The sequence below is a fragment of the Oryctolagus cuniculus genome, chromosome 7, assembly GCF_051225735.1.
Source record: "Oryctolagus cuniculus isolate XC-2025 breed Fujian yellow rabbit chromosome 7, ASM5122573v1, whole genome shotgun sequence".
Taxonomy (NCBI): domain Eukaryota; kingdom Metazoa; phylum Chordata; class Mammalia; order Lagomorpha; family Leporidae; genus Oryctolagus; species Oryctolagus cuniculus.
Window position 1 is genome coordinate 78,989,305 of NC_142873.1, and position 27,820 is coordinate 79,017,124.

The 27,820-nt window shown below is 43.3% G+C and overlaps 2 protein-coding genes and 1 pseudogene across 24 annotated transcripts in view; 1 reads left to right on the forward strand and 2 right to left on the reverse strand.

Annotated features, from left to right (window-relative positions):
• RPAP2 (RNA polymerase II associated protein 2) overlaps positions 1-398 on the reverse strand; it is a 96,886-nt gene extending 96,488 nt beyond the window's left edge. For 4 of the 6 annotated variants that reach the window (XM_002715864.6, XM_017346087.4, XM_089300368.1 and 1 more), the window contains exon 1: positions 260-398. In XM_002715864.6, coding sequence (XP_002715910.3) covers positions 260-332 — 73 coding nt within the window. In that variant the 5' untranslated portion in view covers positions 333-398. The remainder of the gene's footprint in view (positions 1-259) is intronic. The other 2 variants (XM_070078038.2, XM_051857521.3) reach the window with 1 other exon arrangement.
• Positions 399-402: 4 nt separating this feature from the next.
• Positions 403-27,820, forward strand: part of GLMN (glomulin, FKBP associated protein) — a 39,338-nt gene continuing 11,920 nt past the window's right edge. For 7 of the 18 annotated variants that reach the window (XR_016210911.1, XR_016210912.1, XR_016210913.1 and 4 more), the window contains exons 1-10: positions 403-521; positions 1,291-1,366; positions 1,648-1,773; positions 9,105-9,224; positions 10,489-10,597; positions 12,305-12,545; positions 13,663-13,765; positions 15,368-15,412; positions 22,799-22,986; positions 26,173-26,226. Coding sequence is in view for 12 of the 18 variants with exons in the window: in XM_089300355.1 (XP_089156481.1) it covers positions 1,328-1,366; positions 1,648-1,773; positions 9,105-9,224; positions 10,489-10,597; positions 12,305-12,545; positions 13,663-13,765; positions 15,368-15,412; positions 22,799-22,986; positions 26,173-26,226 (1,025 nt within the window). In the remaining 6 variants the exon portion in view is untranslated. Of the gene's footprint in view, positions 777-1,290; positions 1,367-1,647; positions 1,774-9,104; positions 9,225-10,464; positions 10,598-12,304; positions 12,546-13,662; positions 13,766-15,367; positions 15,413-22,798; positions 22,987-26,172; positions 26,227-27,820 lie in introns of all 18 variants that reach the window. The other 11 variants (XR_016210914.1, XR_016210915.1, XR_016210916.1 and 8 more) reach the window with 5 other exon arrangements.
• Positions 23,226-24,385, reverse strand: LOC149125618 (heterogeneous nuclear ribonucleoprotein A1-like; annotated as a pseudogene).

Sequence of the window (27,820 nt, forward strand, 5' to 3'; positions counted from 1 at the left end):
ACCCTGGGGACCCCAGCTCTGGGCTCCCAGAACCCCCACTGCCCTTTCCTTCACACAACCCCCGTATCAAGGGTTCAGCTCCAACGGGGAGATCTTTCCCAAAACGCGCAAGGACTGCGGTGCAAAGCTCTAGGCCTCCTCTGCACCAGACAACCCTCCCCTAGGGCAGTCTTTCGAGAGCACCCACGCGCCTCCGGCCAGAATTCCGTCGGGATCCTGTCCCGGGGCTCCAAACGGGGGAAGAGGACCCTGTTCCTACCTTTGGCGTTTCGGGAGGCGCGAGGAGCCCGGGCCTTCCGGCCGGGAGAACACGACTCCAGCCAGTCAGCCATGGGAGTCAGCCTTGAGAAAGCCAGGAACCTCCTCCGGCGACTCCCGCCCCCGCGAGGCCCCGCCCCCTACGCACAGCGCGGGGCGGGCCTGCCGCGGCGGGGCGGGGCCGGGGGCGGGGCCGGGAGAGCGACCTGCGCGGCCCGAAGACGAGGTGGTGGAGTGGGTAGAGAAGGCGCGAGGTCTGGCCGGTAGGTGGACGCGCCGAGAGCCGTGGGGCGGCAGGGGCTCGCGGCTGCTGGTGAGCGGCGGAGGACTGGGTGCCGCGGGCCTTGGAGGCCCCCGCTGGGTGGTGGGGCCGGAACGTCTGGGCGAGCCGGAGAAATGGCCTCCTCTGGATGCCGCCCGCACGCGTGCGAGGGTGTTACCGGCCTGTGAGCGCGCTGCCTGAAGACCCTGCTGACCTGCGCCGGCTCTGCGGGCCTGGAGGCGCGGGGCCAGCGACGGTGAGCGGGGGCGGAGCGGTGCCCTGCTCCTGAGCGCTTGCCGGGGCTCGGCGGGGCGGTTTCGCCGGATTGATGACTTTGGGGACTGCAGCTCTCAGACATGGGATGGAGGGCATCTGAGCCTTCACCCTCTCTGGGTGGTTTAGTTGTATTGCACCCTCCCCCCTTTTTGGGTCAACTTTGTATTAAAAAGTAAACAATTGCCGAACAAAATTTTTATTTCAAGTCCGCCTTTTGGAAATACTTTTGTATTTGCCTCGCTTTTTGGGAGTGCTCCTTGGGTTTTTGTTTTTGTTATTTAAGGTATCTGAAAACTATGCTCCTGGAAGACTTAAAAGGTGAATAAGAAAAAAAATGCAAGAGTCTTAAAAAATCGTTGATTTCTTACTATAAGTAGTAGTAACATTTCGACTACAAAACTTTGCATTTTCTTTATTGTTTACTAATGTTCATCATAAGTTATGTATGCATGAATACATCAGTGGGATATTACACAGTTAACTGTTTTTCTTAGTACATTTCAGCGACAGAACTAGGATATATAAGGAGAAATGGCTGTAGAGGAACTTCAATCCATAATAAAAAGATGTGTAAGTGATTTTTTTGTCTTTTTGTAAAGTTAAATACCTTTCAAAACACCTAAGGGTATAGATTATTTTTAAATAGTTTTGTGTTTATCTTCTTTAATCCCTGCTCCTTTTGATCTATAAATAGAATGAGGGCAGGAAGGCACATTGGATTATTTCTCCAGGTAACATACTGATCTAAATAACCTTTTTACTGTTAATACTGATCCTTTTCCCTCGGTTTCTTTGGTACAGTGGATTTTGAGATCATTAAAGTACTTAGTTTTTTGTTTTGTTTTTACCAGCAAATACTAGAAGAGCAAGACTTTAAAGAAGAAGATTTTGGCCTATTTCAGATAGCAGGCCAAAGATGCCTAGAAGAAGGGCATATAACCCAGCTCTTAGAAATTATTCAAAATGAAAAGAATAAGGTAAGTTCTATCTTTGTGTTTACTTTTTAGTCTTTATTTGGGAAGAGAATAATCACATGATGCCATTATTCATCCCTTCTTTTATGTATCACACATTTAAGAATCAACTTAAACTTCCACAGTAGGAAACTGTGGAAGACAAAAAAGAAACTAGGAATGTTTCTGTACCTTAAGGTAGATAGAGTCTGGTGCAAGAGAGAAACATGGAGGCAACTAGCAGTAAGGAAGCAGAATAAATGAAAGAAATGCTGGGAAGTCTAAGTGAAGGCTTTACAAGGAGCACTATTACTTCTGGTTTAGGGAGGCAGCTGTGGCATTTTAACTGTTAATTTACATTGAGAAGTAGAAGTAACAGGCTCATTTTTAAGGAGCAGCCCTTTCTCCAGCTGGAGTGGTTATGGAAAGCCAAATTTTAATTAAGAAATATATTACACAAAATATTTTTGTGTATAATGTTACAAGAAGAGAAAGCTGAGTGACCTTACTGACCTTACTGGCCAATATTTTCCCACTGAAATGGTCTAAGATATCATTCTCCACATTGGGAAAGGATCTTGTTTGTGGATCAGGAACAGTTTCTTCCTGGGACACAGTGTTGGGAACACACTGCCAGATTTTCTGTCTTTGGACTCCCCTTCTTGACTCTAGGGAACATTGTGTTCTTTCTAGGAATATGGTCTTTCTTCATTTTAAGTGCTATTTATTTATATGGAAGTTGTCTTTGTTGATATCACAATCTACCAATGCTGGTCTGTGATTCTGTCCAGGGCACATTGATTGGATTTGGGAGATTCCTAAGACTTTGATTGCAAATTGTTGTATAACTTAAATGACTTATCCCTTTTTAATTTTTTATTTTGTTTTTGATATGTGTCTAAAACTTTCTAGCAAAAATAAAGGAAATTTCATGTTTTTTCAAAACTCTTGATTTTTTTTACCAATTAACATTCTCAGAGGATAATCTTGAGTATATGTAGCTTTTATCAAATAACGAAATTAAATAACAGTACTTTTTACTGTGTGCCACATGCTATCCTAAGTAATTTATGTTTACTAACTTACTTAGTTTCTCCAGAATCCCAAAAGATAGGTACTACAAGGGTACTTCAAAAAGTTCATGAGCGGCTGGCACTGTGGCGTAGCAGGTTACGCTGCTGCTTGCAGCACTGGCATCCCCAATGGGTGCTGGTTCGGGTCCCAGCTGTTCCACTTCCAGTCCAGCCCTCTGCTAATGCGCCTGGGAAAGCAGAGAAGATGGCCCAAGTGCTTGGGGCCCTGTACCCACTTGGGAGACCCAAATGAAGCTCCTGGCTCCTGGCTTCTGTCTGGCCCACCCCTGGCTGTTGTAGCCATTTGGGGAATGAACCAGTGGATAAAAGATCTCTCCCTCTCTATAATTCTTACTTTCAAATAAATAATTTTAAAAAGTTCGTAAAACAAGTAAAAGATGTTTGTTTTGGTCCCAAGTCAGGAGATTAAGGTGTGGATTTGTGCATGACTGTTAAAGGTTAAGTAATTGAAGCAATGTGGGGAGAAAAAGAATTTGCCTGAGTTCACAGGAAGAGGAAAGAAGGGAAGAGGCCCAGAATCATCTTGAGGAATTAATGAACAGGTGAAGAGGAAGAGGCTGCCAGAAGACTGGCATCAGTGAGAGAGAGAGAAATGTCATTGTTCTTCATGCATTGCATACTCGAGTGCTTTATTTTTAGTATGCTTCAAAATAGCTAATGGGATAGATTTAAGTACAGTGTGGCTTAGTCTTAATAGCTGGAGAATCACCCTTCTATGGGTGATCTAAATGTAGAGGTTCAGACGTTCATAAGATGGTATTTAAAACTGACTGCCATTTAATTTTCTTGCCAGGTAAATCTATCAACATTGATGAGGGTTCTGTTAATCTGTTGTGTTTAATGTTTAAAAATATTTACCATATGTATAGTAATTTGTCCTAAGATTATATTGCAGGACTTATCAACCTTAATGCTATTAACGTTTGGAAGGGATAATGCTTTATTGTGTGGGCTGTCGTGTGCATTGCATGATAGTTAGCAGTAACCTTAGCCCCTACCTGTCAGATACCAGTATGAAAACCCTACCCCACCACCACCTCCAGTAATGACAACCAAAAATGTCTCCAGAAATTGCCCTATGTCCTCTTTGGAGGTAGGGGGCAAAACTGCCCCAGTGGAAATCTCTGATACAGGAGGAAAAGCATGGGCTTGGGAACTAGATAGTGTTACATGCAAACCCTGGCCCTGCCACATTTAGTTGTCAGATATTGAGCATGTTACTGATTTCTAAACTTTGGCATTCTCATTTATAAATCAGGGAAAACAATTTAACCCTGTATAGTTTTTATCTTTAGACAAAACAAGAATAGCATATCCTACCTGAAGGGTACTCAGTAAGTATTCTCTTCCTCATAACTATCTACCACTCCTCTTCCCTCAGAGCCGTGTGACATTTATGTTGACAGGTTACCTTGTAGGTAATAGTATGTTTGTAAAATATATTGTAGGGCCGGCGCCGCGGCTCACTAGGCTAATCCTCCGCCTAGCGGCGCCGGCACACCGGGTTCTAGTCCTGGTCGGGGTGCCGGATTCTGTCCAGTTGCCCCTCTTCCAGGCCAGCCCTCTGCTGTGGCCAGGGAGTGCAGTGGAGGATGGCCCAGGTGCTTGGGCCCTGCACCCCATGGGAGACCAGGAAAAGCACCTGGCTCCTGCCATCGGATCAGCGCAGTGCGCCGGCCGCGGTGGCCATTGGAGGGTGAACCAACGGCAAAGGAAGACCTTTCTCTCTGTCTCTCTCTCTCACTGTCCACTCTGCCTGTCAGAAAAAAAAAAAAAATGTAAAAAATCTCACTCAGATCTGAGATTCCCATTTATTCTTCAGTGGATCACTTAAAGGGTAAAAAATAGGCTTATAAAAAAGGAAAGAACCACTTATTTGTAAGAGAAGAAATTAATCTATAGAAATATAGGCTTTGTAATAAGTAATTTGGGATAAATATTTAATAATTTTGAAAAAAAACATTAGTAACCGAATAACATAAATTGCTGAGTAAAATCCTGAATGTTGCCCGTCAAGCCACACAAAAAGTAGACGAAAACAGAATATCAAATCTTTGGAGGTGAGATAATTTGTTATGCTTAAAAGTAATAGGGGGGCCGGCGCCGCGGCTCACTAGGCTAATCCTCCGCCTAGCGGCGCCGGCACACCGGGTTCTAGTCCCGGTTGGGGCGCCGGATTCTGTCCCGGTTGCCCCTCTTCCAGGCCAGCCCTCTGCTGTGGCCAGGGAGTGCAGTGGAGGATGGCCCAGGTGCTTGGGCCCTGCACCCCATGGGAGACCAGGAAAAGCACCTGGCTCCTGGCTCCTGCCATCAGATCAGCGCGGTGCGCCAGCCGCAGCGCGCCGGCCACGGCGGCCATTGGAGGGTGAACCAACGGCAAAAGGAAGACCTTTCTCTCTGTCTCTCTCTCTCACTGTCCACTCTGCCTGTAAAAAAAAAAAAAAAAAAAAGTAATAGCGACATTGCTTCTCAGCCTTTTGGCTAAGATCAAGTATAAAAGTAATAGGGACATCATTGTGGCACAGAGCATTAACTGCTGCTTGCAGTGCTGGCATCCCATATTCCAGTTGCTCCGCTTCTGATCCAGACCCCTGATGATGTGCCTGGAAGAGCAGCCGTTGATGACTCAAGTACTTGGGTCCCTGCAACCCATGTGAGAGACCTGGATGGAGTTACTGGCTCCTGGATTTGGCCTGGCCTACCCCAGATGATTGGGATATTTGGGGAGGGAACCAGTAGATGGAAAATCTCTGTCTCTCTGTCTCTCTCTCTCTGTCTCTCTCCCACTCTCCCCCTCTCTTCCTCACTGTTGCTTTGCCTTTCAAATAAATAAATAATAAATTATAAAAAAAATTTTTGACAGGCAGAGTTAGACCGTGAGAGAGAGACAGAGAGAAAGGTCTTTCTTCCGTTGGTTCACTCCCCAAATAGCCGCCACGGCCGGCGCTGCACCGATCTGAAGCCAGGAGCTGGGTGCTTCCTCCTGGTCTCCCATGTGGGTGCAGGGACCCAAGCACTTGGGCCATCCTCCACTGCACTCCCCGACCACAGCAGAGAGCTGGACTGGAAGAGGAGCAACTGGGACTAGTACCCAGCGCCCCAACCAAGACTAGAACCTGGGGTGCCAACACCGCAGGCGGAGGATTAGCGTAGTGAGCCACGACGCCTGCCATGAATGAATTTTTAAAAATAGAAGTAATAGACATCATTCAAACTGTATTTGTTGAATACCTATTTTGTAACAGGTTCTATTCTAATTGTGGGAAGTAAGCATAACCGTGAACAAAAGTCACTGGTCATATGGATCTTTAATTAAAATTAATGAAACAGATGCATACATGATAAATAAGTTATATAATATGTCAGAAAGTGGTAAATACTACAGAGAAAAATAAGGCAGAGTAAGGGAGGTGGACTGTGCTGTGTGACATTTCACAGAGATTTGAAGGAAGTCAGGATATAAACTCTGGGACTGTTTGGGGGAAGAGTGTACCAGGCAGAAGAAATAACTACCATTAGAAGAATATTCACAGAGAGCAACTGAATTAACTCATTAGGTTAAAACATATGATTGTTTGCTATTTATTAAAATCTAGATCTTCATTTTGTGTCATATTCAACATAAATTTTAATGAATAAGAGATACACATTTTAAAAAAATTTTAAAGAGTGTTTATAAATATGTAGAAGGGAAACCCACCTTGGACCTAAAAGTAGTAGAAGAGGAACTAAAGGAAAAATCATTACATGTGGTCATATGAAAAATGACAGGGTGGGGGCCGGCACTGTGGCACAGCGGGTTAAAGCCCTGGCCTGAAGCGCCAGCATCCCATATGGGCGCCAGTTCTAGTCCCGACTGCTCTTCCTATCCAGCTCTCTACTATGGCCTGGGAAAGCAAGAGAAGATGGCCCAAGTCAGTCCTTGGGTCCCTGCACCCACATGGGAGACCCGGAAGAAGCTCCTGGCTCCTGGCTTCGGATTGGCGCAGCTCCGGCAGTTGCGGCCATCTGGGGAATGAACCAGCAGATGGAAGACCTCTCTCTCTGTTCTACCTCTCTCTGTAACTGTCTTTCAAATAAATAAAATAAATCTTAAAAAAAAAAAAAAAGATGACAGGGTGAGTGTTAGGCCTCGTGCTTGCATCCCACCCTGCAGGAGTTGGGTTCAATTTCCATGTGTAGCTTCTTTTTTGTTTGTTTGGGTTTTTTTTGTTTGTTTGTTTGTTTTAATTTGACAGGCAGAGTTAGAGAAAGAGACAGAGAGAAAGGTCTTCCTTTCGTTGGTTCCCCCCCAAAGTGGCCGCCATGGCCAGCACTGCGCCGATCTGAAGCCATGAGCCAGGTGCTTCTTCCTGGTCTCCCATGTGGATGTAGCGGCCCAAGCACCTGGGCCATCCTCCACTGCTTTCCCGGGCCACAGCAGTCCTCTTCTGGACTGGAAGAGGAGCAACTGGGACTAGGACCGGGCGCCCATATGGGATGCTGGCGCCGCAGGCGGAGGATTAACCAAGTGAGCCTCGGCGCCGGCCCCACCGTGTGTAGCTTCTGATTGCAGCTTAATGGTGATGTGTACCCTGGGAAGTGGCAGTGATGGCTCACTTTTCTGGGTTCCTGCCACTCATAAGAGATTTGTGAATTGAGTTCTTGGCCCCTGGCTTCAGTCCCTCCAACTGTTGTTGGCAAACGGGAAGTGAGTCAAAGGATGGGAGCTCCCTGTATTTATCCAAACAGTGCTCTGGTTGACCTGCTCTAGCAATCAATAATAAAAAGCAAGGCCAACCAAAAACCCTAACAGGTTTTTGTCATAAAGAGATAACATTGACGTGTAGGTAGCACATGCAGATTGCTAAGACGAACACTGAAATAACTGGCTGGTAAGTGAGCAAAGATGTGAACAGATAGTATTTTCTCTTTTGTGAACTCTGTTTCACAAAACGTTCTCCACGATGGTTCTGTGGAACATGTTAAGCCTGTTTCAGAGTATTCAGTGAATTTTCCACTTAGCATTGCCTCACTGATTTCTCTGTATCTCCAAAAAGTCTTAACTTGGATTCTGGGATGTCTCTCCTGCTTTCTGCAAATGGAGATAACTATTCTCTTGTTAAACCTGCACTGACTTTCATTATCTTACAACACTGGAGTCAGGAAGAAGTATTGAGTATGCCATTCCATCATCTTCCTACGTCTGTTTTTAGAAATGGTTTATTTTCTATTTTTAGAGATTTATTTACTTATATTTGAAAGCCAGAATGACAGGGAAGGAGAAACTGAGATCTTCCATCTGCTGATTGACTCCCCAAATGCCTGCAATAGCTAGGATATGGCCAGGCTGACGCTAGGGGCCCAGCACTCCATCCAGGTTTCCAGCAGGAATGGTTAGGAACTTTAGAACTTGAGTCATTATCTGTTTCCCAGGATGCATTAGCAGGAAGCTAGATCAGTATGTGGAGTAAGCTTGAACCAGCACTTGGATAAGGGACTTGGGCATCCCAAACATCATCTTAATCTGCTGTGCTGTAGCGCCTGCACATTTTTGTTTCATTTTCAAATACTGAGCCTAGAAATGTACTCCATGAGGGTAGAAATCTTATCTGATGGGTTCCTAACCTTTGTCACCCATACTATATAGTGTATACTTGGTAAATGCTGATGAATTGAAGTACAAAGCAGGCTGGAGACGTGGAGTATAATACTTAAATTTTGAAAACCAGTGGTTTTGATAAGGAATGTGTATAACTGTATAATAAACTTTCTGTGATAAGCATTTTGAAATATTAATGAAGTTACATCCTTTCTTTTTATGTAAGTTACAAATGATTATGTTTAGAAATTCTGTAAGGAATTGACTGGATTTCCTTTATATATGGGAACAAAATTCCTTGTGGAAATTAAGTCATTGCTCATCTTAAGCAAATTATTTCTCTTTTTGGAAATAGAGAAGTTATTTATTTTTTAAATTTATTTTTTAAAGTTTAAAACTATAAAAAATAATAATTATTGGAACTATTTAAATCCTGGCAAGGTCAAGGTACCTGATAAAAAAGTAGACTCTTTTTCCTTTGCTCAATGAATATATTAAAAAACTGTTTTAAAGTACTGATATCTGGTAACAGCCAGCCCTGCAGAGTCACTGGTAAAATGTCGACCTTGTTGGCCTCATCTTTTCTGCTTGAGAAAATTCTCACCTTCTCCAAGTTAGGAAGCATACTACCAGAGTCCTGTAGATGGCAGTGTTTGCTTACTCCAAAAATGTTTTTACAGGTCATCTTTAAGACTATGGGCTGGAATCTTGTGGGACCTGTTGTTCGATGCCTTTTATGGAATGATAAAGAAGATGATAAAAGAAAAGATTATTATCAGATGCTTGATTTATTGGTAAAGGTAAGTTAACAAAACTGAGATCTTATAAAACACAGCAGAATCTTATAATTCCCTTTAATGTTTAATACTTGTTAGGTAAGAAAATTTTCGCTTCATGAAAATACATGCAGCAAAGGATTCTGGAGAAAAGCTCCATCTGATTAATTGGATGAGCAGAAATTCAGGATTTCCTGAATTTCCCGGGTATAAGAATTCTCTAACCTCTTTTTAGCCCCACTGATTCAGACTCTCCAGGGAGAGATCTGAGAAGCTATATTTTAGCAAGTACCCATGTGGTATAAATGGTGAATTCAAGGTTTAGTGAAGTAGTTCAAGGCTATGCTGATCTTTTGGCCACATTGGAATTAGAATCAAATGTCATTGCTCTTGCCTCTGGTATCTTCCCTGAAAGAATATGAAAAACCTAGAATACAGTCACAGTGGAACTGTAAATAGGAAGTAATACACAAGGTTCTACTGACAACCTTAGAGAGAGATCATTGATAAAAGACTAGTAGAGTTGTAAGTCAGTATATGATGGCTTAGAAATATAAATCTGAAGAAAAGGGATATTATTGGAAACCTCTTAGAGATCAGTGCAGATAAATGCAAATGTATACTTAAAACAGGGAACTTCATCTAGAAGTTTAAAAAACAAGACAAAGGGCAGGCATTTGGCCTAGCAAGTAAGACACCCACATCCCAGGTCAGAGTACGTGGGTTACATACCTAGCTCTGCTGCTGACTCCAGCTTACTGCTTAGGTAGGTCATGCAAGACAGTGCTGCTAGCTTAAGTGATTGGGTTTCTGCCACCCCCCTGGGAGGCCTGGATTCACTTCCTGGCTCCCTGCTTTGGCCCCAGTTAGGGATATTGTAGGCATTTGGAGAGTGAGCCAGCAGATGGGACCTCTGTATGTTGAATAAGTTTTTTTAAAAAACAAGTGAAGTGATAAGATGTGGCCAGTGGAAAAAGTAATGCAAAGTTGTATCTGTTCAGGAAGCACAGGAGAGAGTCTGGACAAGTCTTAAGTAGCCGGGCAGCATGGGGTAGGAAGCCCTGGGATCTAGCGCAGCCTTCAGAGTGAGCGGTGAAGGTCATGGCAAGCCTGAGCTCGGACCAGACTCTTCCTCCCCTAGTTCTCTAATATTTCCTTTTGACAATTGTGTAAGATGTTTTAAGCAAAAATAATTATATTATCTCAGTATATGCCTTCTTAAAATAGTAATCATGTGGCTTTAAATACAACTTGTATTAAACAGGTTCAATTGTGAATATTTTTATAGTTATGTAATCCAAAGGAATTATTGTTGGGTTTGCTTGAATTGATCGAAGAACCCTCTGGAAAACAGATATCCCAAATTATTCTTCTTTTACTTCAGCCATTGCAAACAGGTAATGAACATTTTGATATCAAAGTATTTCTTGTTTTAATTGTGTGAGTGCCTTGATATTTACCCTAAAATGTCAACAGTACACCAAAGTAAAATTTATGATGAATTATTGAGAATTGTGTTTAAGCTGGTAATAGCAATGTCAGTTTGAATCCTGTTGCTGTGTTTCTGGCACAGTATGGATACCCAGTAAATATTTTGTTGACTATCATACTAGCTTTCATGTGCTGTGGTGGAACCTCTAGCGTTTCCCCTATCCTTCCTATCTACAACTTGTATCTAGAATTTTTCCTCTAAGCATATTTAAATTATAACTTCTGTGGTGTCTAGTACTCAGTTGGATAGCATGGTGGCAGTCTTGGATCTTGGTTAAAAAGTATTAGAGGGCCTGGCGTTCTGGTTAAGCCACAGCCTGTAGCACTGGCATCCATCGAGTCCTGACTACTCCACTTCTGATCCAGCTCCCTGCTAATGTCCTGGGAAAGCAGCTGAAGATGGCCCAAGTCCTTGACCCCTGCACCCATGTGGGTAACCTGGATGAACCTCTTGGCTACTGGCTTCAGCCTGGCCTAGCCTTGGCCAATGTAGCCATTTGGGGAGTGAACCAGTGGATTGAGGATCTCTCAATTTCTCTCTCTCTCTGCCTTTCAAATAAATAAATAAATGTCAAAAAAAAAAATTCTGATAAAGCTCTCTATTAAAGCACCTGGAAGACAGCAGATGACACAAGTGCCTGGGCTCCTGACACCCAATAGGAGACCCATATGAAGCTCCTGGCTTCAGTCTGGCCCACCCCTGACTTTTATGGCTATTTGAGGAGTTAACCAGCAGGTGGAAATGCTAGCTGTCTCTGTCCTCTCTCTCTGTAACTCTACATTTGAAATAAATAAATCTTTAGAAAAAAAAAAAGCTAAAGAATTTTTTTAAAATTTTTTAAAAGGAAATACATACATTTTACTCTGACAGAGAGACTCAGAATCAGAAATTAAAATAAATTCATTTTAAATATGAATGGCCACAAGTTTTGTACCACTTGAAAGGTTCAGTCTTCTAGATAAAACTCTAATACTACCACCTCCCATTTGTATGGTGCTTTATAATTTATCAGACACACATATGGTATGCTTATAACCACCAAAAATATGGAAGGAATGTGTTTTTATATAACTGTGTAACCTGTGACAAATGTACCTAAAGATTTAATGGCATGTTTTGTAAAAGGCCCTGATTATAAGATGCTCCATTAATGTACACGCCACTAAGAAGGAAATAACGCTGTCCCTTAAGCTATGATATGTCATCTCGATTTCAGATTTGTTTAAATGTGAGGGGGAAAGAGTGCTTGGTAACTCTACCTACTGAACTTCTTTTCTTTTTTTAATTAAAAATATTTATTTATTTATTTGAAAGGCAAAGTTACTGTTTCATTCCCTAAATGGCTACAACAGCCTGGGGCTGGGCTAGGCCACAGCCAGGAGCCAGAAGCTTCATGTGAGTCTCCCAAATGGGTGTCTTCTGCTGCTTTTACCAGGCACATAAGCAGGAGCTGGGTAGAGGTAGAGCAGTCAGGACACAAACCTGTGCCCATATGGGATGTCAGAAGGCAGCAGCTTAACCTGCTGTGCCATAACGCCGCCGCTCTGTTGAACTTATCTCGTGTTTATTGTACTCAAGGTTACCTCAAGTAGCATCTTGGTCTCTGTTTCAGTGATTCAGAAACTCCCTAACAACAAAGCATATTCCGTTGGATTAGCATTGTCTACCCTTTGGAGTCAACTATCTCTTCTTCCGGTTCCATACTCAAAAGAACAAATACAGACAGATGACTATGGCCTCTGTCAATGTTGCAAGGCCTTGATAGGGTTTACTAAGCCATTTGTGGAAGAAGTCATTGATGCCAAAGAGAACTCAGTGGAAAATGAAAAGTTAAAGGATGAATTACTGAAATTGTAAGTATATTTTAAGAACATCTCACAGTGTATTTTAGAAATGGGTAGTTCAGTTATTTTATGTTTGTTTGCCTTGTTTGTCATGTAAATATAAATCTAGTTTCAGATTTTGAATTTTTTAAGAATATGTGGTTCAGTTGATATAACTAGCATGGACATTTGATGAGACATTCATATTTTTAAAACTTACGAAGCCCTAATCCATTCATTTAACTTTATATTCTGTGTTTTGCCCTTACTCATCAGAGTACACAATGAAAGTGGGGGGAATAGATATTGCAGCTCAGGAATCTGCCCCTTCTGTGGGGTAATTGTGTTTTTATTCTCCCTTGGAAAACAGCAAAAGGACCACTATACACTTGAACATCCAGCTTGACTACAAGAACAGCAGAAGGCCCAGCCATTAGCATGCATTCCAGGGGCACCAGGGATTGAACATACACTGTTCAACATGGCTGGTCCAAATTCATACGTGCAGGTTTATTTGAAAAATTGCCATATTGACTTGAGTTTTCTTGCACTAATGAAAACTACTCCCTGGACTGGCACTGGTTCCTCAGACAAGCATGAGAATTCATTGAACAGTCCAAACATAAAGTGGATTTCAACATATTGAATCTAACACGATGTTCTAATGTCTTCCCCATAAGACGTTATATCACCAGATTTCTAAGCTGTTAAGTTATTGGTACTTATTCTAGTTTGTGCTGCTATAAAAGGATGCCTAAGATTGGATAATTCATAATGAACAGAAATTTATTCACTCATACTCCTGGAGGATGAGAAGCCCAAGATCCAGACACTAGCATTTGTTGAAAGTCTTGTTTCATCATGTGGCAGAAGGGCAGAGAGGCAAAATGGGGCCAAGCTCGCTGTTTTAAAACAACATTAATCCCACTCATAAGGGTGGAGGCCTCACCTACTCTCCTGTCCACGGTCCCCTTTCTGAATATTCTTAGAGTGTCAGTTGAGTTTCAACTTGAGTTTTAGAGGCGACAGATATTCAAACCATAGCAGTGCTTAGGTTATTTTTCCTGTAAACTTAATTTAGATTTTAACTAGGCATTTTACATTTGGGAAGGGTTGATTTCATAGTTACCTATTTCTTATGCTCTAGTTGTTTGAAAAGCTTGAAATGCCCTTTGCTGACAGCACAATTCCTCGAACAATCTGAAGAAGGTGAAAATGATCCTTTAAAGTTTTTTGCAGCTGAAATAATAGTAAGTACAGCTAATTCAATTTGTGATAGAATCTGTTACACTATATTACCCTGCTATATTCTTTGGTGCTGCTGCAAGTGGACATGTAAGTTGATACCTTCATTAATAAAGCAATATGTATTTTCTGTAGAACACAGGTGAAAAGATGGCAAATAAAATGACAATAACTTCATTATCCAAAGACAAATACTGTTAACACCTTCTAGACTTTTTCTGCTGGTGTACTCACAGACAGGAAAATGTGTACATACATATGTATATGAGTACATAAAAAGTTCATGGAAATGGAATTAAAAATTATTTTGAGGCCGGCGCCGCGGCTCACTAGGCTAATCCTCCGCCTAGCGGCGCCGGCACACCGGGTTCTAGTCCCGGTCGGGGCGCCGGATTCTGTCCCGGTTGCCCCTCTTCCAGGCCAGCCTTCTGCTGTGGCCAGGGAGTGCAGTGGAGGATGGCCCAGGTGCTTGGGCCCTGCACCCCATGGGAGACCAGGAAAAGCACCTGGCTCCTGGCTCCTGCCATCGGATCAGCGCGGTGCGCCGGCCGCAGCGCGCCGGCCGCGGCGGCCATTGGAGGGTGAACCAACGGCAAAAAGGAAGACCTTTCTCTCTGTCTCTCTCTCACTGTCCACTCTGCCTGTCAAAAAAAAAAAAAAAAAAAAAAAAAAAAAAAAATTATTTTGATGCAAAAAATTTTGAAATTCATGTAGTTTTTTCAAAATCATTTACTTTGTGTTGTGAAGTGCACTTGTATATAAACTTTTTAAAGAGTGTGTCATGTTGTACTCTTTCAAAATCACCTTTCTTTAACAGTGCATTGTGAGCGTTTGTTGGCTTAATAGTATTGTATGGTCTGGATTTGGCATAATATATTTAAATTGGGCCATATAGTTCAACATTTGGATTGTTTATAATTTTTCATTATTATCAGTCATTTGCAGCTTTCTCTCTTGTTTTAGCTCTTATGTCTGTGGTAAGTAGTGTCCTTGTAACTAAATTTTTCTTGTAACTAAATTCTTCTTTATTTCCTTTAAATTCCTTAAAGGAATTTCTTAAAGGAATGTAAAGTGGGCTTTCTGTGTCCCTAAAATTCCTTTTTAAGGCTCAAATATTTCCAAGAGCTTATAGACATATATAAATCTTATTTTAGAAGCAATTTGCCTTTTTTATTAAAAAAGAGATTTATTTATTTTATTTGAAAGGCAGAGATGCAGAGAGAGGGAGAGACAGAGACTGAGAGGTCTTCCATCCACTGGTTCACTCCCCAAATAGTCACAAATGACAGAGTTGGGCCAGTCTGAAGGCAGGAACCAGGAGCTTCTTCTAGGCCTCTCATGTGGGTGAAGGGGCCCAAGCATATGGGCTATCCTCCGCTGCTTTCCCAGACCATAGCAGAGAGCTGGATCAGAAGTTGCATAGCCAGGACTCGAACAGCACCCATGTTTCATACCGGTGCAGGCATAGACTTAACCTACTATGCCACAACACAGGCCTGAAGTTTGCCTTTCTGTATTAAACATTTTAGCGGTGGTATTTGGCCTGTATTTTATGTTGTATTGCCTAGGTTCAATTCTTGGCTCTTACTTCTGACTCTTGACTCTAGATTCCTGCTAATACAGACCCTTGGGGAGCAGTGTTGATGGCTAAGGTAATTGGGTTCCTACCAGTGATGTGGGAGACTTGGATTGAGTTCCCAACTCCCACTTTTGCCCCCAACTATTGGCAGGCATTTGCAGAGTAAACTAGTGGGTGGGAACAGCCCCACCCCTACTGCCACACCCCTCTCTCTGCCTCTCTGTTTTTTTCTGTTTTGTTTTTTAAAAATTGTACTTATTTATTTGAAAGGCAGAGTTACAAAGACAGAGGAGAGAGAGAGCGCTTCCATCCATTGATTTATTCCCCCAGTGGCCACAGTGGTCAGGCCTGGGGCCAGGACAAAGCCAGGAGTCAGGCGCTTCATGTGGGTCTCCCGTATGGGTAGTAGGGATGTCTTCTGCTGCTTTCCCAGGCACATTAGCAGGGAGCTGGATAGGAATTGGAGCAGCCAGGACACGTAAACCAGTGCTGCAGATGGTGCTTCACCTGCTGTGCCACAGTGCCACCCCATCTCTGTATTTCTTTGTCTGTCTCCCTCTGTATCTGGCTCACAAGTAAATAAAATTTTTTGTAAAGAGAATTTTAAATTGTGCTGGTATTCTGTTAGCAAAGTAATCTGAAGTACAGAAATATATGTACTTGGCATTGGTGGTTATGAATTTCAAAAAAGAGCAGTCATTGTGGCTATGTGTGTTTTTTTTTTTTTTTTTTAGCCATGTTAGGCTGCACAAGTGTAAGTGTAGCATTGGAGGAAAGCTGCATTGAATTAGATTGGGGTTTTGAAAACTAGATGCATTCTCAAAAGCAAGAGAAGGGCAAGAAATTGAGCATATATGCAAAGGGGTGACTTTAATGATGGTTGGTAGAATGTAAGTTGGGAAGTACATAATAAATGTGTGGGACAATGAAAAGATGATGGGATCACTAGGTTGTACATCTTGGTATGGTTGTTGGAATTAGGATACTAAGACGAATAAGCTGAAAAATAGGTTTACAGAATAGGGTGCTAGAAAGTAGAATGGAAAAGTTGTGATTATTAATATGAATGTCTGGGGTATGACCATAGGAGTGGGTGTTCTAAGAGAGAAGATAAAAGTTACAATCATTGGACTAGCAAAAATGAAGATTAGAAGATGGCTGATTATCCATTTAAGCCCCCACAGAGTTATGATAAGAGTAATATTAGAAAAGCTCTTAGACTTGGGGATAATGACTACAACAAGGAGATGTAGAGGTAGTGAAGTCACAAAGAATGAGTTTCAAAGTGGAAGGATTTTAGGGAGTAGGGAGGAGAGTAATCTAGAAACAGCAGGCTCAGTGTTACAATGGGTATAGATGAAAAAAAAATAGCAACCCTTTGTGGGGTATCCAGGGAAAATTTTCAGAAGAGAACCAGAACTTTCTGGAGAACAAAATAGGTAAGAAATTATTTAAAGCTGAATGGATTTTTCTGATGAATGTGAAGTCCAAAGGCCGTGATTGAAGGGTTTGTGTGGTGTAAGGAGGTTTGGGAAAAGAGCCAGAATTTTATGGGAAGTAAATTCTGAGAATGAGAGGTGACCTGGTGACCGTTATGAATAGGGATCCCTAGTTTAATAGGGTTAATGCTGATGTTAAAGGTGCTGGTGGAGAAGCTGAGCAATGAAAAGACAGGAGAGGTGAAGGAGTTTCCCAAGAGCGCCACAGCGTCCCGGTGCGAGAGCACAGTATGATTGCACTACTCAGGGCAGCCCGGCGTCTCAGAGACACTGCTGTGTATGGTATGTGTACTCCGTTTTGAGAGATGGCCATGAAATTCAGAAACTATTTAAAAGCTGTTAAACCTGGGAGTGATTTAATCAAACTGTTTTAGATTCATCACTTAAAAAAAAGATCTATTTATTTATTTGAAAGAGTGAGAGAGAGAATCTTGCATCCACTGGTTCACTCAAATGACTGCAACAGCCCAAGATGGGCTGATCTGAAGCCAGGAGCCAAGAGCTTCTGGGTCTCCCACATAGGTACTGGGGCCCAAGCACTTGGGCCATCTTCTGCTGCTTTCCCAGGCACATTAGTAGGGGTCTGGATTGGCAGTGGAGCAGCTGGAACAAACCATTAGATACAAACCATTAGAGGGGAAAAGAGAAATGTTTATGGGATAATTAAAGTCTTATGGCTTAAGTTGGAGCATGCAGCTGGGCAGAGGACCAAAGTTATAGGAGGACTCCTGGAGAGGAGGTCAGAGTGGGTATGCATGTCAAGTATTGTGTAACAGGAGTGGGATATAACTGAGGGGAATCAGACTCACTGGACTCAGATTTCTAGATGAACAAGAAATAATCTCCAGAGAGCAAGGGGGTAGAGATTAGGATTGAGTGAGGGACTTCAGGAAGCTGGTTAAAGGTTTGGAATACTGAGGGAAAAGAAAAGAGATAGTGGAAGGCTCAAGTGTTAGTTGGAGACCACACTGTATTGAAAACAGCTTGTATTTTCGTGCCATCTTCTGCAGCAGTTCTCAGCTGCCTGGGAGTAGAAATAGATGAGGTGAGTTGCAGTTATTTTTAGACTGGCATTTTATTGGTAAATCCAGCTATAGAATATCAATAGTTCGAATGATCGATAATGTGGGATCCAGGTTGGAGGGGACAGATAAGTTGAAATGAAGGAATCACAGGACTAGAGGAATCAGAGGTAAAAAAGCAGACTGGTAGGAGAGATGGGATAAAAAACAGATTGTGGTCAGAAATTGGGATATTGGAGTTTAAGATATCTAATGGAATACCTCCAAATGTTGACAGAGATCCAGAATGAGATTAGGTGCTGAAATGGTTTGGAAGTAAAAGTCAATAGAATTTAGAAATCAAGAACTATGAGGCTTGCTTTTTGGGGGAGTTGTCTACAAACACAATCAGTTTTCCCAGGATCATAGCAGGTGTTGAGTAGAGAGACAGTGAGTGGGTGCCAAAGTGTTCAGAGAATGTGGGGAAATGACTAGAGGTCAATACGCAGCAGAGAAGAAGGACAGTGTGGCGTCTGCCTCAAAGGAAAATGTGCTTTTGCCAAACTGTTAAGAAAGGGCCAAGGTAATACTAAGCTTCCGCTGGTACCTCCAAACCCTTCTTCCCCCTTCCTGGCCCTGCAGTGAAAAGAGTAGGAGAGAATGAGTAGCTCTCACCAGAAGGCAGATAAATTCATGACAGCAGAAGCGGTGATGAGTGTAGGAGAGTGGTCCTGAGACCTCAGAAGGAGCCTTAGTAGAAGGAGCCAGCAGTAAGGAAGCGTAAGCAGTCAAGAAGTAGACGTAAGATCAGGCGGAAGAAGAGAGGATTTGCATTCTGTGCTGCAGAAATACTGCTAAGTGTAGTGTGGTTGGGATTGACTGGCCTCGGCCATTCTGTTTTAACACAAGTCATGTTGGTAAAGAACTGCTTGAATGCGCCAGAGGGTACAGCAAAGGAACACTCCCGAAAGGACAGAGACCGCCGTGAGGATTGAGAAACGGAGCAGCGGCAGGTGCAGCTGAGTGGTGTGTGGGTAGATGTGGACGTTCTGCTTCGGGTGTGGGTTGAACCCCTGATATTCAGGCAGCACTCACTGTAAAATCTAGTTACATGTGGTGATTTTTTTTGAAGGCTACCTTGCTCTGAAAAAACACACATAGCACTGGCTGAATGAAGAAATGGGGCTTTATGATTAAGAGGACATTTGGGTTCTGAGTGCAGTAAGCTTTTTGTCTTGCAGCTATAATGAGTGCATGGTTTTGAAAATTGGTACAGCAGCATATATTTAGCATCTGGTAGCTGAATAGCAGTCTCTTGTGATTGAGGATGTTTTTCTTGGTTCCTTTTTGTGCTCTGAAATGACTAATGAAACCATCTGGGATCAGTAGATTTTAACTCGCTGAAGGCCAGGAAGGTCTTATTTGACTTTGTATTTCTCTGCAAAGTCTAACGGATATATCGAAAAAAAAAAAAAAAGAGTAATTATGTAGAAGGTCATTATTCATTCTGGCTTAGCTATTTTTATCATTCATTCCTTTTTAACTTCTATATGGTAGTTTTTGTTGTGACTTTAACTTTCTGTTAAAAAATTAAAAAGAAATCAATTTGAAAGGCAGAGGTGGAGAGGAGAAACAGATCTTCTATCTACTGGTTTACTCCCCAAATGGCTGCAATGGCCAAGGGTGAGCCAAGCCAAAGCCAGGAGCCTGGAGTTTCTTCTGTGTCTCCCATGTGAGTGCAGGGGCCCAAGCACTTGGGCCATCTTCTGCTGCTTTCCAAGGCACATTAGCAGGGAACTGGATCGGAAGTGGAGCAGCCAGAACATGAACCAGCGCTCACATGGGAGGCAGAGACTTAACTTGCTACCCCACAATGCAGGCTCCGAGACTTTAACTTCCTTAACATTTCTTATGGCACATAGGTATTATATTATTTTTCAGTAAGGAACCTGAGGCTCAGAGAGGGTAGGCAAGTTACCCAGTGTCACACAGCTAGTGAGTGGTGGAGTCAAAACTCAAAATCTGTTTCAACAGAACAAACAACAACAAAAGTGCCTCCCTGTTGTCATACAACACTATCTGATCATGTGGAATTAGAGATAGAAGAGCATTTTGTCTCCTCAGGCCCTGCTGCCGAGCAGGTTCCTGCAGCCGCTCTCGGGGGAGGCAGAAGTGGCCAGGAGCGCTGTCCTGAGAGGAGTGGTCATCTGGCTGAGCGGGTGGCTTACTCTCATTCCATGATACTTCTGTGTCTCACGCGTTGAGATTGCTCTCTCCTACCTCAGAAGCACTTTGTAAAGAAATGGTGGTAGAAAGTACATACCTTAAAATGTAACGTTTTAACTTTGCAAGCACACAGTTGGGTGGTAGTAAGTATGTCCATGTTGTTTCGCAGTCATCACGGCCCTCCATGTGCAGGGTGTTTTTGTCTGCCCACTTGAAACTGTTCCCATAAATACTAACTTCCCAATCTCCCTTCTCTTCATCTCCTGGTACCCGCTTTTCTATTTTCTATGCCTGAAGCAGTTCAGAAAAATTGTTTTTTAATACAAAATGATGGGGCCGGTGCTATGATGTAGTAGGCTAAGCCTCTGCATGCGGCACTGGCATCCCATATGGCACCAGTTCGTGTCATAGTTGCTGCTCTTCCGGTCCAGCTCTCTGCTCTGGCCTGGGAAAGCAGTGGAAGATGGCCAAAGTGCTTGGACCCCTGCACCCGCTTGGGAGACCCAGAAGAAGCTCCTGGCTCCAGGCTTTGGATTGGCCCAGCTCCGTCTGTTGGGGCCATTTGAGGAGTGAACCAGCGGATGGAAGACCTCTCTCTCTGCTTCTCCCTCTCTCTGACTTTTGCTCTGAAATAAATAAAATCTTAAAAGAAATACAAAATGATTCCTTTTGTTTACTTCAGAGCCCTCTATCCAGCAGTCATTTAGCTACCAGCTGGTGCTGAATTGATTTAGAAAACCATCTGACATTTAAATTCTTACGTAAAATATGATTTTGCGGTTGTCTTCTATACTAGTTTTCTTCTGCTGTGTAAGAAGTTCCTATGAATGTAGCAGTAAAACAACATACTTTTTTTTTTAAGATTTTATTTATTTATTTGAAAGGCAGAGTTACAAAGAGGCTGAACTGTGTTAATCCAAAGCCAGGAGCCAGGAGTTTTTCCAGGTCTCCCATACAGGTGCAGGGGCCCAAGCACTTGGCCCATCTACTGTTTTCCCAGGCCACAGCAGAGAGCTGGATCAGAAATGGAGCAGCCGGGACTTGAAGCAGCACCTAGATGGGATGCCGGCACTGCGGGCGGCAGGTGTACTCGCACAGCGCCAGCCCCACAAGGCACTTTTTAAAATCACAGTTCCCGTGGCTCAGGAGTCTGGTCTTCACTTAGTTGGATCCTCTGTTCAGGGTGTTCTTAAGGCTATCGCCAGTCATTAATTGTTCCTGCAGTGTCAGCAGAAGCTTAACTGAAAAGATAAGCTCACATGTGCTCACATCTTCTTGTTCCCCAAGGTGTTGGCACGGTTCATCACCTCAGGCTCGAGAACTGAGGCCCCCATTTGCTCGCTTCCCTCCTTCCTTCCTTCCTTTCCTTCAAGATTTATTTATTTATTTGAAAGACAGAGTTACAGAAAGGCAGAGGCAGAGAGAGAGGTTTTCTGTCTGCTGGTTCGCTCGCCAGATGGCCACAATGGCCAGAGCTGCACCAATCTGAAGCCAGGAGCCAAGAGCTTCCTCTGGGTCTCTGATGTGGGTGCAGGGACCCAAGGACTTGGGCCATCTTCTACTGCTTTCCCAGGCCATAGCAGAGAGCTGGATTGGAAATGGAGCAGCTGGGACTTGAACCGGCACCCATGTGGGATGCGGGCACTGTAGGTGGTAACTTTACCCGCTATGCCACAGTATGGCCCCCAACTCCAGCCAGGGACCAGAGCTTCTGGAGGCTCTGTGGACACCCTGGCCATGCAGCTGGCTCATGACGTGGTGACTCGGTTGTTGAAAGGCAGCAAGGGAGAGTTTCTGCCTCAGAGGGAAGGCCTGTACCTCTTTAAAAACCTGCTCAATTAGGTCAGGCCTTCCCAGGACAGTCTTGGTTCTGAATAACTCAAACCAGCTGATTACAGGCCCTACCTACATCACACAAGCCAGCGTTGTGCACAGTGAGTGCGACAAGCTACACTTGCAATGCTAGCATCCCATATGGAGTGCCAGTTCATGTCCTTGCTAATTCCACTTTTGATCCATCTTCTATGTGCTTGGGGAAGTACCAGATCAAGGCCCAAGTACTTAGGCCCCTGCCACTCATGTGTGAGAAGAGTTCCTGGCCCCTGGCTTTAGCCTGGCCCAGAACTGGCTATTGTGGGCAGTTGGGGGATAAACCAGCAAATGGAAAGTTTCCTTTCTATCTCTACCTCTGTCTGTTGCTCTTGTCTTCCAAATAAATAAATATTAAAAAAAAAAAAGGAGGAGGGGGGCACTGTGGCACAGTGGTAACACGCCCTGGCCTGAAGCACCAGCATCCCATATGGGCGCCGGTTCTAGTCCCGGCTGCTCCTTTTCCGATCCAGCTCTCTGCTATGGCCTGGGAAAGCAGTAGAAGATGGCCCAAGTCCTTGGGCCCCTGCACCCACATGGGAGACCTGGAAGAAGCTCCTGGCTTCTGGCTTTGGATCAGCGCAGCTCCGGCCATTGCAGCCAACTGGGGAGTGAACCAGCGGATGGAAGACCTCTCCCTCTCTCTGCCTCTCCTCTCCCTGTGTAACTCTGGCTTTCAAATAAATAAATATATCTTTAAAAAATAAAAAACCCTTCCTGATCATTTGGGTGACTTCTTGCTGAATTCTGACAAGTCTTGAAGGTTGGGACCCTCAGGGGAGGGGATATACGGGGATGTGGTTGTGGTTGTGGCTGGGGCACTTAGAGTCTGTCTGCTGTTGTCCTTTTGTATCTGTTTCACAGGGGTTTTTATCAGCAATTGGACACCCTTTCCCCAAAATGATTTTTAATCATGGAAGGAAAAAGAAGACTTGGAATTACCTTGAATTTGAGGAAGAAGAAGATAAACAGTTAGCAGACTCTATGGCTTCACTGGCCTATCTAGTATTTGTACAGGGCATCAGTATTGATCAGCTTCCAATGGTCTTAAGGTAAGAGTGTTTGGTTTATTTATATATTCTTTTTTTTTTTTTTTTAAAGACACATTTATTCAGCGTCGATCAGACTATTACATTTAGCAATCAACAGCATGGGTGCAAAAGAAAAAAAAAGAAAAAACTACATTAAAACCCTTTGTTGGAATGCTTTACACTTTCCACAGAACAGAAACTAAAATAACCTGTTATACAATTAGTCACAAATACAGTCCTCGAGTTTTTTTGCCCATACACATGAGTATTGTCTAAAACATGTCTTCTTTGTAGCAGCTAGGCCCTGCCACCACTGTGCTTGGCTGAGTTCACAAATCTGTTGTAACCTGTAGCTTCCCTGTCACTTCTCTGGCTCTCCTCTCCTGCTAAGCTTTGTTTCCTGGCAGTTATTAAAACCTTCTGCCACTGCCATAGCTGCTGCTGCTGCTAGAACCACCATAGCCACCTTGATTTCGTGGTTTGGCAAAATATTGGCCGCCACCACCATAGGGGCCAGAGCTTCTGCCTCCAAAATTTCCTCCCTTCATGGGTCCAAAATTTGAAGATTGATTGTTGTAATTGCCAAAATCATTGTAGCCTCCGCTGCCTCCAAAATTGCTTCCGTCATTACCAAATCCATTGTAACCATCCCCACTGCCACCATAACCACCTCCACCACGGCTGCCGCCGAAGCCACCACGACCACTGAAGTTTCCTCCACGACCAAAGTTGTCATTGCCACCAAAACCACCTCCACGACCACCACCAAAGTTTCCAGAACCACTTCGACCTCTCGGGGTGGACGAAGCGCTGGCCATCTCCTGCTTCGACAGGGCCTTCCTCACTTCACAGTTGTGGCCGTTCACAGTGTGGTATTTCTGAATGACAATCTTATCCACGGAGTCATGGTCGTCGAAGGTCACAAAAGCAAAGCCCCTCTTCTTGCCACTGCCTCGATCAGTCATGATCTCAATCACCTCGATTTTCCCGTACTGCTCAAAGTAATCTCGGAGGTGATGCTCTTCAGTGTCTTCTTTAATGCCACCCACGAAGATCTTTTTCACAGTGAGGTGGGCACCTGGTCTTTGGGAATCTTCTCTCGACACAGCCCTCTTTGGTTCCACAACTCTTCCATCCACTTTGTGTGGCCTTGCGTTCATGGCCGCATCCACCTCCTCCACGGTGGCGTAGGTGACAAACCCAAAGCCCCTGGAGCGCTTGGTGTTCGGGTCTCTCATTACCACGCAGTCCGTGAGCGTGCCCCATTGCTCAAAATGGCTCCTCAAGCTCTCATCGGTCGTCTCAAAGCTCAGCCCTCCGATGAAGACTGCCGCAGCTGCTCGGGCTCCTTGGGCGACTCTGACTTCGACATGACGGCGGTGGGAAGAGAGAACTCGACGATGCTTCCTCGGCGGCGTCCGCAAGCAGAAAGCTATTTATATATTCTAAAAGAAATATCATTAGACTCTCAATTTTCTGCATTCAATATATGCATATTAATATATACTTAAAAATACAGTTAAAAGGCTGTTTTTCTAAGTGATACTGGTTATAATCTACTAAAGGCAGTAGGAATCCGTGAAACAGGATGGTGTTGAAGTCTATGTAAGGGGATGATGAAGACAAGAGGGGCAGGGGACTGGCACAAGACAAGAGGCAGAAAGCGTTAAACCAGGCATGACTTTGAAGACTGGGGGGCCACCCCGGGCTAAAAGAGAGGGAACTAGCTAAGCACTCTTGGGTGTCATCTCTTCACTGGATTACGACTGTAATCCTAAGAAGGTATTTATATATCCATTCTCATTCCCTTTTAATCCAGCCTGTTCTGAACGCACTACAGAGTAAAATGCATTGGAAACCCTTCAGCAGTTTTGTACTGCTCTAAGAACAAAGTCTGAATGCCTCCTTGTGACTCCAGAGTCAAGCTTCTGCACCATCCGTTCGCTGCCCGAATGCTCTGTTTCATCTCCTGTAGCCGGCGCTCTTGTTTGCCGTGTTCTGATAGCACAGAGCTTTGGTTTTCTTACACAGATGTGTCAAACTTTCCTGCACCTTTGCTTAGAGCCACCTCAGTGTCACTTTCTGAGTAAAGCCTTCTCTCGGTACCCAATTTCGGTTGAATTCTCCCATTGTAATTACCTTGATCTTGTCCTTCCCCCATGAAGTTTATCAAAATTATTTTTCAAATAAATGTATAATTTTTTAATGTAACAACTTCTGACTTTAAAGTCTGTGATGGATTTTGATAGTCTTAGGCATTGGGTGTATTCATATACATTTATGTTTATATATGAATATACTTAGGGGTATAGATAAATATTACAAAATGGCTGCTCTTTGCATGTTCACCATGCATGAAACGTTATGCTAGTACACTATCTCATCTTTGCAATAACCTTGTGTGAAAGAAACCATTATCTCAATTTAAACATAGAAGTAGCAGACAAGGTAGCACCCAAGATTATACAACTGATTAAAGGTATAGGTAGAAATTCCAGTACAATTGTATCTGATTCCAGAGTCTATGTATACTCATCAACCTACCACCGAAATAACCAGTGTATGCCTCTTAGTTTGCTAGGGCTGCCGTAACAAAGTGCCTCACACTGGCTTGTGAAATCACAGAAACCTATCATAGTTCTGGAGCTAGAAGTCTGAGATCAGGGTGTCTTATTAAAGGGGTCGTTGCTTCTGAGGGCTATGAAGGAGACTCATGTCTCTTCCTTAGTTCCTGGTGGTTTGCTTACAATCTTGAAAGCTCTCTGGCTGCAGATGCATTATCCTGTCCTCTTTGTGTTCACATGGCAGTCTCCCTGTCTAGATGTCTCTCTGTCCACATTCCTCCTGTGAATCAGGACGCCATCACCCTGGATTAGGGCTCAGTGAACTCACTTTAACATGGTTACTTCTGTTAAAAAAAAAAAAAAAAAAAAAAAAAACACTATCGCCAAAATCGAGTAAGAGGTACTAGAGTTAGGACTCCCAACATAGCTTTTTGCAGGGGGACACAGTTTAGCTAACCATAGTATATGTAAGGCTCTTCAGAAAATTCATGGAAAATGTGTATTAGGACAAAAACCTACGCATGGATTTTCTGGTGCCAAAATGAATTTACCTTGTAGTTCCATTTTCCATGAACATACTCTCATAGCAGTATAAAAATTTTAGTGTTTATATATTATATTTACTCTTTTTTTTCTCTTTTAGTCCATCGTACCTTTTGCAGTTTAATATGGGGCATATTGAAGTCTTTTTGCAAAGGTAAGATAATTTAGATGGCATCTTAGAATGGTATAGGCAACAGTTTTTTAGATAGGATCACAAAGGCTCAAGCAATAAAAACAAAAATAGACAATTTTTTTTTTATTTGAAAGGCAGAGATACAGGGAGAGAAGGAGAGAGAGAATGAGAGAAATCTTCTATCCACTGGTTCACTCCCCAAATGGCCACAACGGCCAGAGCTGGGCCAGGCTGAAGCCAGGAGCCAGGAGCTTCTTCCAGGTCTCCATGTGGGTACAGGGGCCCAGAGACTTGAGTTTGTTACTCCTGGCTTTAGCTTGGCCCAGCCCTGGTGGCCTTTTGGGCAGTGAACCAGTGAATGGAAGATCTCTCTCTCTCTACCTTTCAAATAAATGAATCTTAAAAAAAAAAAAAAAAAAAAAAAGGCAGGACTTTTTCTTTAAAAAAAAATTGCAAGGTAGCAAATAAACTTAATTTCTCCAGACAGAAATGTAAGAATTTTGCAAAATTCAATACTTTTCTTACACTATACCATGTTGAAATTATCTCTGGGACCAGTCAGTGCCTTGCAGTACTGTACTCCAGGGATACTAAAGACATCTCTCAGAGTTCTCTTCCCATTGAAGGAAGATTTGTAACATGGCAGATGTCCAAAGCCTCAGCCTACAAGGCAGGAATTTCAATCTCCATGGGTTTCCTGACACAAGTAGTTGTTTTGTTTTGTTTTGTTTTAAAGATTTATTTATGTATTTGAAAGAGTTACACAGAGAGAGGAGAGGCAGAGGGGGGCGGGGAGGTCTTCCATCCACTGGTTCACTCCCTAATTGGCCACAATAGCCGGAGCTGCGCCGATCCGAAGCCAGGAGCCAGGAGCTTCCTCCGGGTCTCCCATGCAGGTACAGGGACCCAAGGACTTGGGCCATCTTCTACTGCTTTCCCAGGCCATAACAGAGAGCTGGAATGGAAGAGGAGCAGCCAGGTCTCGAACCGGCACTCACATGGGATGCTAATGCTTCAAGTCAAGGTGTTAACCCGCTGTGCCACAGCGCCACCCCAGAGTAGTTATTAATGCTGTGAATTTGCTTTGTTGTGTAGGCCTTAATGATTTTATATTCATTTCACATAGTCTCTTACTCATACAGAGAATATATATTGTGTTGAATGTAAGTGCTACACTCCTGAGCTTTTCAAATTGTTTAGTCATTGAACTAAAAACACTTTTAATTTCTTGTGTGATTAGAATAAGAGCCTGGAGCCTGAGATAGTTTTTGCCACAGATATTATTTAGTTAAGAATGATTAGAACTTTTTCAAAAAAAGTATCATCATAAGTGAAAAGCATTTAATTCTTTTTTGTATAAAAAGAACTGAGGGGCCGATGCTGTGGCACAGTGGGTTAAAAAAACTGAAAAGATTTTACATAACGGTCAAGTGGAATATAAAGTATTTTTTGTTTAAAGATTGATTTATTGATTTGAAAGGCAGAGAGAGAGAGAGAGAGAGAGAGAGAGAGAGGTCTTCATCCGCTGGTTCACTCCCCAGGTGTCCGCAGTGGCTGGAGCTGCACTGATCCAAAGTCAGGAGCCAGGAACTTCTGGGTCTCCGATGCGGGTGCA